Below are 14,513 nucleotides of genomic sequence, written 5' to 3' on the forward strand. Positions count from 1 at the left end.
TTGACTATGTAGGCTGGTTATTGAACCCCTGGGGCCTCAGTTTCCATATCTTATACAACAAAGGTAATAATAGGTCCTTTACAGAGTTGGGAGGCATTAGTATGTTAGGGGCAGAGCACAAAAGAGGCGGTCAAGAGCATGGGCCCCTCTGCTTCCCACTCCTCTCTCATTTCAGCCTCTCTTCTAGCCTCCTCACCTCTCTGTCTCTCTCTCTCTAAGTCTACTCTACTTGCTCAGGCTCCTGCCTTGATCCTCCTGAATAGTCATAGATTGGGAGGCTCTGGATAGAGCTTTTGGGATTAAGGAGGAGATAGATGTAGAACAGGGATAAGGAAATGCACTTTATGGGTAAAAGAGCTGCTTAAATCAGAGTAACGAAGAGTCATCAACGAACAATTCCAAGTATCCTGTTCCTATGCTCCCTCAGTGACAAGAACTGAAGCCTGAAAGAGGTTAAAGAAACTATGCAGCTTCTTTCATTCCTTTTTTTCATCCACTGAACAAGTATTGATGGAATAGTTATAGTGTGCCAGGCACAGTGCTTGGGGAATAAGATAGTCTCTTATGTCAAAGAAAGAGCATCTTCATGGTAGAAACACACAAGTACTTGGAATTTTCCAATATGGCATATTAGTGCTAAATGAGGTGTAACAATGTGAAATGCTGGCCTCTCTGACTCCGTTTTGTTATAATCTGCTTTGTTCCCATGGCCTTTAGGAACAAGGCCATTCTTTGTCTTGCATGTAGCATTAGAGGAATTCTGTTTGCTGCTTGAGTTTTATAAAAGCATATCCTTACTAGAAACTGTCTTTCCCAAGGAGATAAGGGAAACATGCATTATTTAACTTTGTGACCAGACTCACATCAACTAGAGTGAACAGACCAAGAAAAAAATCAAAGCAACCTTCTTTGGACTCCTGCTGGTGCCCAGGTGTTTGCAGTCATCAATCAACCTCAAACTCCTTTAGTTCCCAACCTTCCCTTGATTTAAAGGAAGGCTGAATTCTGTACTTTCTTAAAATGGTTCTTTAGGATGCTAGTCCACCATTTTCTTGGCTTGCTGGCTTTCCAAATAAAGTCGTTTTCCTTGTCCCGACACCTTGTCACTCAACTCATTAGCTGGCAAGCAGTATGAGTTTGGACTCAGTTACAGAGGCGGCTGAGCACGGTCTTTGCCGTGGGAGAAGGGTCAAAACTTCTGAGAGTAAAAGAAGTCCAAGCTGATATTGGAGTTGGCTAGGCAAAGAGAGAATGAAAAAGTTTTCCAGGCTCAGGACATATGAACACGTGAAAAGACTGGAGGCCAGCAGGAACTTGTTTGGGGAATGACAAAGAGTTCAGTATGACTAGCTGGAGGTTGTGGGGTGAGCAATAAGGCTGGTGAGCTGTCATGGGGGACTTAAGGAGGGCCTTTAGAAGAAAAGTGACATGATCTGATTTGCTTTATTAAAGTTTCTTCTCCAGAGAGGATAAAATCCTGGAAGAGATAGTGCTTTACAGACAGATAAGATGGAATTCTTAGTATAGGCAGAACTCAGTCTGGTGGGTACTTAAGTTTCAAAGGCAGATGACCCTTTTCTTTCCCTGTTCAAGAATAACTCAGAAACCATCAGACCAGGAAGTGTGGGCAGTCCTGCAGTTGCTCTTTCAACATATGGTAATAAAATTTCCTCACCCCAAGAAGGCTAAGGTCCGCATGTCTACAGTAGAGAAAATGCTGGCTGAAATGTGCACAATCACACTAGAGGCCATTTCTTGTCTTTGGATCCTAAACCCACCTTGAAGGTCTTAAAATGCAGGTATTGCCATGATTGATGATGAATCCCTGAACAAGCCAGAGGAAAGGACCAGAATACGGGCTCATGAGATATGACAGGTGTAATAAAGAAAAAGCCCCTGACTGCTCCCCCCAAAAATAATAAAAATAAGATGGAACAAAGGTAAATGTTGGTGCTTGCAAAGACTGTGTTGGAGAATGGAAACAAAATGATGGGAGACAAGGTGACTCCAAGACAAGGTTTGATCCCTAGGGATGCTTCAGCGTTTCACTGAAGACGGATAAAAACTAAATACAAACAAACAAGACAATCCAGCCCAGGCTTATTGATATGCCATTGGCTTTATCATTGCCTCCCAGGCTGCCATGTGTAATCAAGTAGTGCAAGGAGAGCACTGCACAATTCTAGAGGACACTGGTTTTATCACTGACACAGACTTGTCTATTTATTACAATACTTTTTCAGCAGGCGGCACACAGAAGGCACACTGGCCAATGGCTCTGCTGACCAGCCACCCTTTGCAAGACACTCTGGTCTCATTTACCTCTTCCCCATTATACCAGGTTGAGAAGACCCAAATGACTACAACCTGAAACAAACACTCAGAATTTTCTTTCCCTCCATACTTTCATATTCATTCATTCATTCATTCATTCATTCATACATACATGCCTGCCTGCAGCAGCAGATGTTTTGGGGTGTCTACTCTGAGTCAGGCACTGTGTAAAAGATGACAGTGAGGGCCAGCCGAGTGGCGCGTTGGTTAGGAGTTGGCTTGGGACGCCAGCTCTGAGCAGCAGGGCCCTGTTCAGATCCTACATGAGGGCCAGTGACGCTGCGCCCTCTACGGCTAAGGTGGTGAAAAACAGCTTGACCTGGAGCTGGGCTGCCTTGAGTCACCGTTGACATGGCGTAGGCTGCAGTGGGGCTGGCCGGCAATGGGCGTGAGCTTTCGTGAGCTGCGTGAGCGGCCGTCCAATGGCTGGCGAACGACTGCCTCAGCTGGGAAGAGTGCAATGATAATACCAACATGGGCCAGTGAAGCGATGTCCTCCACAACTAGACTGAAGAACAAAATGACAGCAACTTGTCTGTTCCCCTTCCCCAGTTCCCCAATGCTGTTTCCCTCCACAAATTCCCCAATAAAATCTTAAAAAAAAAAAAAAGATGACAGTGATAGCAACAGTTCGGAAAGCCCTCAGACAGCTTTCAATTTCATATAGAGGCATAGGCTAAGTAATTATGGAGATACATAAATATAGAATTACAAATTGTGATGCATTCTGTGGAAAATAAGAAAGGGATATTATGAGGAGTGTAACAGAGGGACCAAATTTACATTGGAGGGTGTTCATTGAAAGCTTCCCTGAAGAAGAAATATTTACTTTGGGGCCTGAGGGATAATATAGGAGTTAGCCTGTAAAAGGAGGGGAAAGACTATTCCAGGCAACAGGAATTACACCGAAAACTCTAGAAGTGCAAGTGTTCACTACATCTGAGATGCTAGAAGGTTCGTCAGTGGACAAAAGGGAGCAGGTGGGTAGAGAGGGTAGAGAGACGGTTCCAACAGAAAGAGTTTTAGATTTTACTCTTAATATAGTGGGTAGACTCCGAAAGTTTTTCAGCAGAAAAGGACAAGAAGGGCATGCCGAGATTTGTACTTTCAGAGCTGGAAAATAAATCGAAAGGGGACAAAGTTGTTTTTCTTTATTACCTGCTTGTTCCTTCTAGTTCCTCTTACTTTCAAAAAATTAATCTTGGGGCCAGCAGAGTGGCTCAGTTGGTTAACAGCGGGAGCTCTGAGCAACAGAGTCGCCGGTTCGATTCCCACGTGGGCCAGTGAGCTGCATCCGAGCTGAGCTGCCACTGAGATGGTAAGAGTGTGTGCTCTTAGCAGCAAGGTTGCTGGTTTGACTCCCTCACGGGATGGTGGGCTACGCCCACCCGCAACTAAAATTGAACACGGCACCTTGAACTGAGCAGCCAGGAGCCGCCGATGGGCGGCGGATGGAGGCTGGACTTGGAGCTGAGCTAGTTGCACCCTCCGCAACTAAGATTGAAGGATAACAATTGACTGTTCCCCTTCCCCAATTCCCCAACACTGTTCCCCTTCCCCAATTCCCCAATAAAATCTTTAAAAAGAAAAAAAAATAATCTTAAACTCTTGATGAGGAAATTCCTAATTCCTCTATATTTTCCCTTTTGAATTTCTTCTTGTTTACTAAATGGATGGCCTTTTTACTTTTTTGGAGATGACAAGGGGCCCAGAGGTTCCAGCTGTTTAGGAGCAGCAGAAGTGGAAGTGTCAGGGAATTTGGGGGGTATATTGGGAGCAGAAGGTCTTGGAAGGAGGGCTGGGAAGAAAAGGAGTGCATAGCAGGTATGTAGATCATGTATGCAACAGAGAATTCACTGGAACAGCCTCATGTCTTAATTAGTTTGGCCTGGGGGGCCACTCACATTACTTCTGATAATAGTAATGGCTGAGATTTACTGAGAACGTCCTATGCTCCTTTTAGTTCTCACAATGGACCCTGTGGGCCCTGAGAAAGAAACACCTGCTAAGAAGGGCTCCTGGTTGCTAACTGGGCTCAAATTAAAAAACAAACAAACAAAAAAAACAGTCTAGCAGCCATCTCTATGTATGGAGATGTCTCTATAGGGGTGTCTCTACACAGGGGCCTCTTGTGCAAACTGCACTTCAGAGAGAAGCCTGCACTGAGCAGCCTGCCTTCTGCACTGTGTTCCTGGCATCTGAGCCAGCCTTATAAAGGAGTTCCTGGAATTGTATTTCTACCAAAACGACTGAGGCTTTCATTGTCCAATAGGAGCTGTACAACTATAACTCCCATGGAGTCCTCATTTGCATGAGGATGGACCGATCAGGGAACAGGGGCAGGAACTTCTTTCTATATACAAGCCAGCTCCCCTCTGGCTCTGGCAACCACTTCTCCTTTCTGAAAACTGAAGACTGAGTTTCCCTGGCTGGGCTGGAGTTGAAACACCCAAGATGTCTTGCTAAAGCAGAGTGGAGCAGGTGGAGTACACCAGAGCATAGCAGGGCTGCCTCTCCGCAAGGCCGCCTCAAAGCCATGCTGTATCATATTTGAACTGTTTGTACTGACTAAAGTTTCCTTCTTCACCACCCACCAAATTGGGGATTCTTGTTGGCATTGAATTGGCACCAACAACCATCGGTTGACAACCCTGTAGCGTAGGTGCTTTTCCCTTACTGTCTGCCCCCACATCCCTAATTTCTCCCCCTAAAACATTTACCTTTTATTATTTTATTTTACCCTCTGTCCAGGGGAAGTGCCCCCACCACACTTCACAATCACATTTTGAGGAGGGTACAGTTTCCAAAATTCATGAGCAGATTTTAGACTGCCTCTTCATGGTACTTGCTGCCCAAAAGTATGTTTTGGACCCTACAAAGACAGCACACACACACACACACACACACACATACACACACACACACACACACACACACACGCCCTCCCCCCAAATAAGCATAAATCCACACACGCACATAAACACACAAACGTGTATGACCCCCCCAACATGCAAAGAGATCAGTGCACCAACACACACATGCATGTAAACCCACACACTTGAGCCTGTTTGCTGCCTTGACTCTGGCAGGTCCCACCTCCCCTGCCTCTCTTCAGAGGCTTGTGCAACATGCGACTGGAAGGAAGTGAAACCTGCCTTGATAGGAAGTGAAACAGAATGGTGAGCTTTTTTCTCCTGCTTCTGACACAGCTGTTGGAGGGGCTAAGCAAACAGTCTACAGTTTCTGGAGCTGCTCAGAGGTAACAGGGGTGCCCTGGGGTGGGGGTCTGGGTAGAGCAGTGTGCTTGTCAGATTATTGTAGGTAGCTGGAAGTTGGGTGCTTAGCCCTCCCCACCCTTCACCTTTCCGTGGGAGGGAAGAACATAGGATTTCTCCCCAACAGGTTTTCGAAAATGGTTGTGGGCTCAAGGACATTTACTCAGAATCACAGATGCATATGGTCTGTTCCTAGTTTGGAAACAAAGTATTTTTTATAGAGTTTTCATTCACCCTCTTTTCAAAGTAAAAAAACATTTGAGAGAGAGAGAGAGAGAGAGAGAGAGAGAGAGAGAATATAGGAAAAAGGGATTTTTTCCCTTATGCTTGACCAAGCTGGATCTGACCAGTATTAGATAAATTTTGTCTGGTAGGCCAGGAAAATTCCCCAGATGCTGGGCCACAAGAATAATTCTGGGGTCTTTAGAGAGGATGGGGGAGGAGATTTTGGAACTTGGTGGCCTCTGTTATGTGTTGCTAGGGAGAGAGGGACAAGGGCCCATTGAGTAGAGGATGCATCTTGGTATATTGGTGTAGAGGGAACAGTAATGTGAACATCACTGTCCTCTTGTCCTAGAGATTTCAGTTGCAGGCAAACTCTGTAGTCTGAGGAGAGCTTCAAAGACTTAATGAAGTTGAAGGGGTTCTTCAAAAGTCTAGCTCTCTGGGGCCTGCCGAGTGGCTCAGTTGGTTAAGAGCTCGCTCAAGAGTTTGAGCTCTGAGCAACAGCGGTTCGAGTCCAGCCCGAGCTGAGCAGCCGCTGAGCTGCCAACAGGTAGCAGGATGGCTCAGCTAAAAAAAAAAAAAAGAAAAAGTCTAGCTCTCTGGTTTGGGGCTACAGCCCCTACCTTAACTGTGAGACTAGAGTAAATTGTCATCTAGCTCCTTCTTAAAATTCCCTCTGGGTGTCTGATATACCCTAGAATAATTGGATGCTAGTCCTGGAAAGAATCTTGTATATAATGTATTTCAATGATTATCAAAGTTTCCATTTTTGTCATATCCCTGCACCTCTATTTACTTAATATTTTTCTTTACATTAGCTTGCTTTAAAAATTTTTAATTCAGCCTAAACAGTGATATTTTGTATCACTGGTGATACATATATCACACTTTGAGAACCACTGATCTAGTCCAATTCACCCTTTTACAGGTGACGAAACTGAGACCCGTAGACATTAAGTGATTTGCCCAAGGTCTCACAAAGACATAATAATATGGAACTGTTCCCGAGGTCTCCTAATTTACAGTCTTGATTCTTTCCCGTGTAACGTATCATACTTCCAACTATGCAGAAACAATTCTTACGTGTAATTAAAATAGATAACCCACATAAAGTGCTAAACATAATGCCTAGCAGGAGGAGACTCAATAAATGTAAGTTTCTTTCCTTCCTCCCTTAAATCCCACTCATAGCCAACCTGGCCTAGCAACTCTCTGGAAGCTTTTAGAATCATTTTCATGCTAATATTCTGAAATATCAAGATGATATATCTTGGTGTCACTGCTGAGTAATTGATTGTGCTGTGCTAGGTACTCAACAAGTCTTACCAATCTAGAGACACAGTTCTTCAGTTCCGGGACAATTTCTTGTATTTCCTTTTTTATTGATTGATTGATTGATTGATTGATTGATTGATTATTTATTAAGAAATTTTATTGGGGAACAGTGTGTTTTTCCAGCACCCATTAGCTCCAAGTCAACTAGTTGTCTTCAATCTACTTTGGAGGGCGCAGCTCCTTGGCTCATGTGGGAATCGAACCAGCAACCTTGTTGTTATGAGCCTGCGCTCTAACCACCTGAGCTAACTGGCCGCCCCTTACTATTTATTTATTTATTTATTTATTTATTCCTTTAATTATTTTTTATTATGAAATACACATTTTTTAGAATTAGTTTCAGCTGTACAACACAGTGCAATAGTTATACTTTTTACCCCTCGAAGTGACAACACCCCTCCCCCAATCCCTTACTATTTATTTTGATTATTTTTATTATTTATTTCCTTTTCTCTGCCATCTATTCTTTCTGTTTCCTTCTGAAATATCTGTTATTTGGGTGTTGGATTTCTGAACCAATAACCATCTCATTTTCTTCTCTCTTATTTTGCCCTACTTTCTAAAAGATTTGCTTCAATTCCATCTTTTAATATTGGTAAGTACATTTTAAATTTTTCAGCTTCATATTTTAATTTCTAAAAGCTTTCTCATTCTGTTTATTTTTCTGTTTTATGGACATTATAGCTTTTCTTATCTCTGTAAGGATATTAATTATAATTCTTTTGACTTTTTCTTTTATCTCCTGCATAGTCTTCATTTCCCTTTAGTTCCTTCTCTCTGTGCATTATTTTTAATTTTCTTTATCATGTTTGAGCCTTTCTTCATATGCCTTGTGATACTTCGTCCTCTGGTTATATTTAAAAGTGAAACACTAAAAATCTGATTGTAGTGTCTTGCTCTGTGTGAGCAGGGCTTGCTAACCAAAAAGCTCCACTGTAAGGAGGCCTCACAGTAACCTTTTATATGGGAAACCCCTCCTTTTCTGTACTTTGGCGGTCTTTTCTCTGGTGGGGGGGATGCGTCAGAAAAGAACCCTTCAATATGCTGCCTCCTGGTAATCTGAGAACAGGGTGTAAGGAGGAAAATCGACACTTAAATCTTTAGATTTTCACTCACCCACTCCCCTTTTTAGCTCCATTGAGTCTCCATCTGAGCAATTTCCTCTTCCAGGCATCTCAATGTTGGTGGGTGGCCCATCTGGGCTGCCAGCCCTGCTCCCTCTGCTTTTGGCGGCGATGTCTTTTTTCTGTTCAGCCATATCCATAGATGAAGCACGGAAGCAGCTGTTAATGAGAGAGAAGATAATGCAGTTGGGGGGACAGCTGGTGCTGAAGAAAGAAGAGGAGCTTGCCAATGAGAGGCTCATGGCCCTCAAAAGGGCTGAAATGAGGCAGGCCATGAAGACCCAGAAGTTCCCACCCAGCATGCACTTTTTCAAGGCCAAGAATCTCATTGAGAAAAGTGAGGTGTTTACTATCCTGAAGAAGATGCCAAAAGGTAGAGGTTTGGGGGGATGACTTTGGGGTCCTGGGAAGGTAGGGAGATACTGAACTTGGAACTGCTATTGTTTTAAAGGGAGCAGAGAGAATGCCCCTCAGCTACTCTGTGCCTTGTTCTCACTGGCAAACTAGGAAAGGAGGGTGTTCAAAGGTGGCTGTCGCTTCACCCTGGAAACTAAAGACCCTGTTTTCGAGGGGACTCTGTCTCAGAGAGAGAGCAGGAAGTGGGTCCTGGGTATACTGGTCTTACCTGACAAAGCTGGAAAGTTATCCACCCATAAGATAGTGCCGTGGACCCACAGGACCCGAGTTTTCTCTTTGCATTTTCCCTTGCACCCCTTTTTTCTAGCCTTTTTCCAGGGGATAAGTTGCAAAACAGGATACATGAAATAGTATCCTGGATAATCACATTTTGACTATGTAATCTATTTCTACAGTATTAACACATTTCTTTGATGGTAAAATAATCATCCTGCACACATGAGCAGCAGTTTGCAGCTTACAAGGACTTTAACTTTTTAATTTAATGTTATAAATAGAGAGTAAAAAATGAAAAACTGTGAGGTTGGTAAAGTAGCATCCCCAGTTGATGGAGAATGTAAGGTGTAGACAGGGTGACACACCAAAGCTCACACAGCTGGGACACTTGCCAAGGGGCCAGTGTCAAGGCCAGGTGCTAAGATGTAGCAAGAAGAACAGGGGGACAGTGTATTAATATACTGTGCCTTCAGGGGCACTGGGTTCAAAATTGGTGTCAGGTCTGAAGGACAAGCACGGGGCCTCAAACAGCAAAACCTGCAGGCCAGCAGCTCTAGTGGAAAGTAATGGGTGGGGCTCTGGGGGCAGGTTGAGAGGGTGGGAGTGGGGATTGAGGTTCACTCTTATTACATCCCTTCATGCAGTGTTGGGCAGCAAGGTCTCATTTCCAAGCTTGGCCTCTCAGTGGAGAGCTAGAAGCTGATGGAACCCTAACTTGAACCCTGATCTTTTACTTCCAAGCCTGATGCCCTTCCACCCTACCATGCTGCCTCTCTTGAATGAGACCACCCATGGCTCTTAACTAGCGAGGGAGGAAGCCAAGCAAGCCCCATTTTTAAACCAGAGAGAAGAAGGCAATGGTCATCCTGGGGAGACAAAGGCAGGCCTGGAGCTCTTCGAGCTGGAGGGACAAAGGTACTCATGTTCAGTTGTGAGGAACTTGGCAAGATGGAAATCCCTGTGCTTCCCAGCTCTTCTTATCCATCTACCATCCTCACAGCATCCTAGCCCTGGCACCTGGACTCACCCCACACCTTGCCCTTCTTCCCTCTCCAGGGGCTGCTTTGCATGTCCATGACGGCAGCATTGTGAGTATGGACTGGCTGGTGAAAAATGTCACCTACAGGCCCCACTGCCACTTCTGTCTCACTCCAAAGGGGACCCTGATGTTCAAATTTGCTCACCCAACTCCCCCCACCCCAGCAAATTGTTCAGAGTGGATTTTGTTGGAGAAGTATCGAAAGGGGCTACAGAATGTCACTGAGTTTGACAATAGGTGAGTGGTGGTTCAGAATGTGTAGTTTGCCTGTCTCAGGTGGGTAGTGTGTGGGTGTCTCCCTTGGTACAAACCCATATGTAAAAACCTGGCCTTAAAATAATCAAGAGGCTTTTTCTTTTAACTTTACCGAATACTTTGCTTTACAAAAGCACTCAACACCTTTTCTGTCCATAGGAAGGTCCTGATACGTTTGAAATCTAATTTGATCTGCAAAAGGTATTAACAGCAATACTGTTGTTACATCAAATTAAATTTGTCTAGATGCTCAATAAGAGCATACAGAAAAAACGTTCCCAGCTCCTGGAGCAATGACAGTCCAGCTGGTGGATGAAACAGCTTAAAAATATGATGGAGCAATTTCTTAACAAACTTGTATAGTAATATTATGAGTAATAATTATTTTAACCATAGAACCATCTACAGAGTGCTTTCATCAGGTTATTTCCTTTTACAAATAAGAAACATGAAATTCAGCATGGTTAAGGAAGTTGCCCAAGGTCACGCAGCTCACAAATGGCTAATCAGGGATGCAAAACTAGTCCAGAGTTATTTCCATGGCTAATCAGGGATGCAAAACTAGTCCAGAGTTATTTCCATGAGACCCCCTATATCAGTGCTGCCATAACAGAAAACCACAGACTGGATGACTTCAACAATAGAAATTTGTTTTCTCACTGGTCTGGAAGCTAGAAGTCCAAGATCAAAGTATGGGCAGGTTTGGTTTCTCCTGAGGCCTTTCTCCTTGGCTTGCAGACGGTCACCTTCTCTCTGTATCCTCACATGGCCTTTCCCCTGTGCACGTGCACTCCCACTGCCTCTGATAACAATCCTTTTGGATTAGGGCCTCACCCTTATGACACCATTTAATCTTAATTACCTCCTTAAAGCCCCTATCTCAAAATACAGTCATGCTAGAGGTTAGGGTTTCAACATATGAAGGTGGGGGGATACAATTCAGTGAATAACATCCCCCAAAGAGAGCTTGGTCTAGGATGTAAGTACAATGGGGCCAGATTGGCTAAGCATGCAGAGGGGAACAGGAGAGCCTGGTTGATAGGTATGTCCCACCTGAGCTGTCTTCTGGGGCATACAAAGCAGGTCTTAGGGTGGAGGCCTCCATCAAAGAGCCCAGATGCTTCCTTTGGCTTCTCACCACAGCTCACTATGATGCATTCTGGTTTCTTCTGGGTGAGAAAAGCAAGGTGGGCAGGACTCCTGCCTCGAGGCAATGGCCTGAAGCACACCCTTTTGTGTCCTGGACAGCCTGCTGAGGAATTTCACTCTGATGACCAAGAACCCGGAGGTGACTTATGCAAACCAAAATATCGTCTGGTCCAAGTTTAAAACTATCTTCATTACAATCTCTGGCCTTGTCAACTATGCACCGGTGTTCAGAGACTACATCTTCCAGGGCCTGGAGGAGTTCTACCAGGACAACGTGTTCTACCTGGAGCTCAGAGCCATACTGTTCCCGGTGAGCCCATCTTTCCTCTCCTCTCTTCTGCTGGCTTGACTCTCAGATCTTCTCTGTAGGTCTTCACAGCCTTCCCACTCTAGTACCAGGACAGGACGGAATGACGGCCTTATCCATAAGTGGACAAGGCCTTTCCAGGGGCCACCTGGAAACCTGAGCAAGGAAACCTGAAATGGATGGGGCTTGTCCTAGCAAAACCATGAACATGACCTTCACTACCTTCTTACCTCCCTTCTCTCATGGTCCCCACTTCTCACCTTCTTTTAGATACACAGAGCCTCCTGGGTGTTCAGGGTTCCCTGGCCTTGGACGCTGAGCAGTGTCTTGACCTGTTTGTCTCCTTTTATATCAAAAGTTAGCTTCCCTGAGTCCCTCAGGACAATGTTCTTGGTATGGGATGGCTGAAGAATATGGGAAATGGATCTAGTTGTGTGTAACAGTAGAGATTGGTCAGTCCCTCAGGGCCCTTTTTGTGGACCTCTTCTATGGGCAATGCTGCCATCACAGAGGAGCTGGTAAAAAGCCTTGCTCCCTCCCAGGTTTTCCATATGCCCATGCCAACGTCTCTTAGCAGAGCTACGGGTATGGCTGTGTGGATTGGCGGTGCTGAGTTAGGTGTCTGCAAGGACGGTAAGGGCCTCTTGATCCCCCCCCACTTCTCTTTCTCCGAGGGGGCCCCTTCCTCTCTGCCATCATCTGCTCTTGGTCCAGGCCCTGATGGCTCCCTGCACAGTGCTTTCCCCTCTGCTGTCCTCCCCACCAGGTACCACAGACTCTCCTTGTTTCCTGTTTGTTCTACCACAGAAGCTTCCTCCCTGACTTCTCTTCAAATCATTCTACACACAACTTTTCTTTAATCTCTATGGAATACAGTTCAACTCTTTAGCACCCCAACCCTAGTACTCTTTTTCTTCCCCACCCCTCTCCCTTCCTCCCTATCTCTTCCTTTCTCTTTCTCTCCCTTTCTTCTTTTACCTATTCATCAAACATCCACAAGCTTCCACTCTGTGTCAGGTACCATGCTAGGTGCTAGGTGTACAAAGGCATATAGGACAGAACCCATGTCCTTAAGGAGGACTACAGTTTCTCTCTGGGAGACTCTGCGGTAAACCGATACTTGTGACAGATATTCTTGCAGATGTTAAAGAACCATTTACAGGGTGTAGAGAGAGTACAAAGAAGGAAATGGTCAGTGTTACCTGACAGCTGGGAGGAAAGACAGACTAAACATTACGGAGTGTTCCAGTGAGCCCTGTAAGATGAGGATGGGTTCACTGAGTCGAAGGGTGAAGGTGGGCGAAGGTATTTCCTTCAGTGGGAGCAGCATAAACAAAGGTATAGATGCTACAGACACTTATTTGGAGCCTATTTGGGACGACAAGGAGCTCATTGTGACTAGATCCTAAGATTCTAGGAATAGGCATTGAAAATAAGACCACAGAGGTGGACAGGGCTAACTATGAATAGTTTGGGCACCATATAAAAGGCTGTATTCTGGAGGTGAAAGGGAGCCCCTGGATGGTTGTAAGCAAGAAAGTGTGAACACTTTTGCAGCTTAGGAAGATCACTCTGGCAGCACTGGGGAGAATGGATTATAGTAAGTGTCCCCCTGGTAAAAAGGGGGACTAAAGCCTGGAAGACCAGTGAAGAGACCAGGGACACGGCAGGTGTAGGATGAGGGCCAGAATAAAGACAGAGCAATGAGGAGGAGGAGATGGAAAGCCCTGTGTGGGAGGAAGAACCTATAGGTCTGCTGACTGACCACATGGGTGAGGATTCTACTGTGACTTGTTGGCATTTGGGTTGAGTTGATTGGTAATGATATTTATGGAGATAGGGAACGCAAGAGGAGGAACAGGATAGGGGAGGGGGAATGAGCACTTTGGTTTTGAACTTGTGGAGTCAGATGCCTACAAGATATTCACATGAAGATGTCCAGGCAGTGGTTGAATACATGAGTTTGGAGCCCAGAGGAGAGTTCTAGCCTGGTAACATATGTTTGACATTTATCTGCAGAAAGGTGGTCATTAAAACTGAGAGAGGGTGAGGTTCCCGTAGAAGATGTAGGGTGAGAAAAGGAGTAAGCCAGCAAATAGCAGATAGGATGAACAGTTTACAAAGTGGACTGAGAAGGAGAAGTCATGGAGACAGGAGAGGACTAAGAGCTCTTCCATAGGCCAAGGAGAAGGGCTTTCACATGGCAGGGTGAAGTAAAAAAAAGGGTGTTGGAAAAAGCCCACTGGATTTGGAAATTAGGTCACCTTTGAGTAGTTTCAATGGCATGCTGAGAAGAGAAGCCCCATTTCCAGGAGTAGAAAAATGAAATGCAGATGATAATTTGGAGCCAGGTTTGCTGACTAAAGACCTTACCTGTGATATAAGAAAAATAAAGAGGGCAATAGCTAAGGAATACAGGGTCTAAGAGGGCCCTTTTTAGGGTGGGATGTACTTTGCACTCATAAGGAAGGAGCCTGGAGAGGTTAAAATAGAGGGAAGAGCATGAGAGATGACATGATGTTCCTTGGGGCAAAAGAAGAGGTCACTCCAGCACGCAGGGAGTGAGACTGTCCTTGAACCAGAGAATGTTCTCTGAGACTGGAGGAAAGGAAGGTGATGGGGCAGATACAGACATTGGAGGGATAAGAGTGGGGTCCTAGAGGCCGGCCGAGTGGCTCAGTTGGTTAAGAGCGGGAGCTCTGAGTGACAGGGTTGCCGGTTTGATTCCCACATGGGCCAGTGGGCTGCGCCCAAGCTGGGCTGCCACTGAGCTGCCAACAGGTGGCAGGACGGCTCAGCTGGTAGGAGCACATGCTCCTAACAGCAATGTGGCTGGT

The 14,513-nt window shown here is 45.2% G+C and overlaps 1 protein-coding gene across 8 annotated transcripts in view; it reads left to right on the forward strand.

Moving 5' to 3' along the window:
- Window positions 1-14,513, forward strand: part of ADA2 (adenosine deaminase 2) — a 64,823-nt gene that overhangs the window by 32,406 nt on the left and 17,904 nt on the right. The window contains exons 2-6 of one of the 8 annotated variants that reach the window (XM_019629985.1): window positions 5,424-5,593; window positions 7,736-7,764; window positions 8,340-8,666; window positions 9,983-10,202; window positions 11,469-11,679. The exons of 1 other annotated variant lie outside the window; for it this stretch is intronic. In XM_019629985.1, the coding sequence (XP_019485530.1) occupies window positions 5,511-5,593; window positions 7,736-7,764; window positions 8,340-8,666; window positions 9,983-10,202; window positions 11,469-11,679 (870 nt within the window). In that variant the 5' untranslated portion in view covers window positions 5,424-5,510. Of the gene's footprint in view, window positions 1-5,423; window positions 5,594-7,735; window positions 7,765-8,339; window positions 8,667-9,982; window positions 10,203-11,468; window positions 11,680-14,513 lie in introns of those variants that run through there. 6 more of the 8 variants (XM_019629986.1, XM_019629987.1, XM_019629990.1 and 3 more) reach the window with 6 other exon arrangements.

This window comes from Hipposideros armiger, unplaced genomic scaffold (assembly GCF_001890085.2).
Source record: "Hipposideros armiger isolate ML-2016 unplaced genomic scaffold, ASM189008v1 scaffold_878, whole genome shotgun sequence".
Lineage (NCBI taxonomy): Eukaryota > Metazoa > Chordata > Mammalia > Chiroptera > Hipposideridae > Hipposideros > Hipposideros armiger.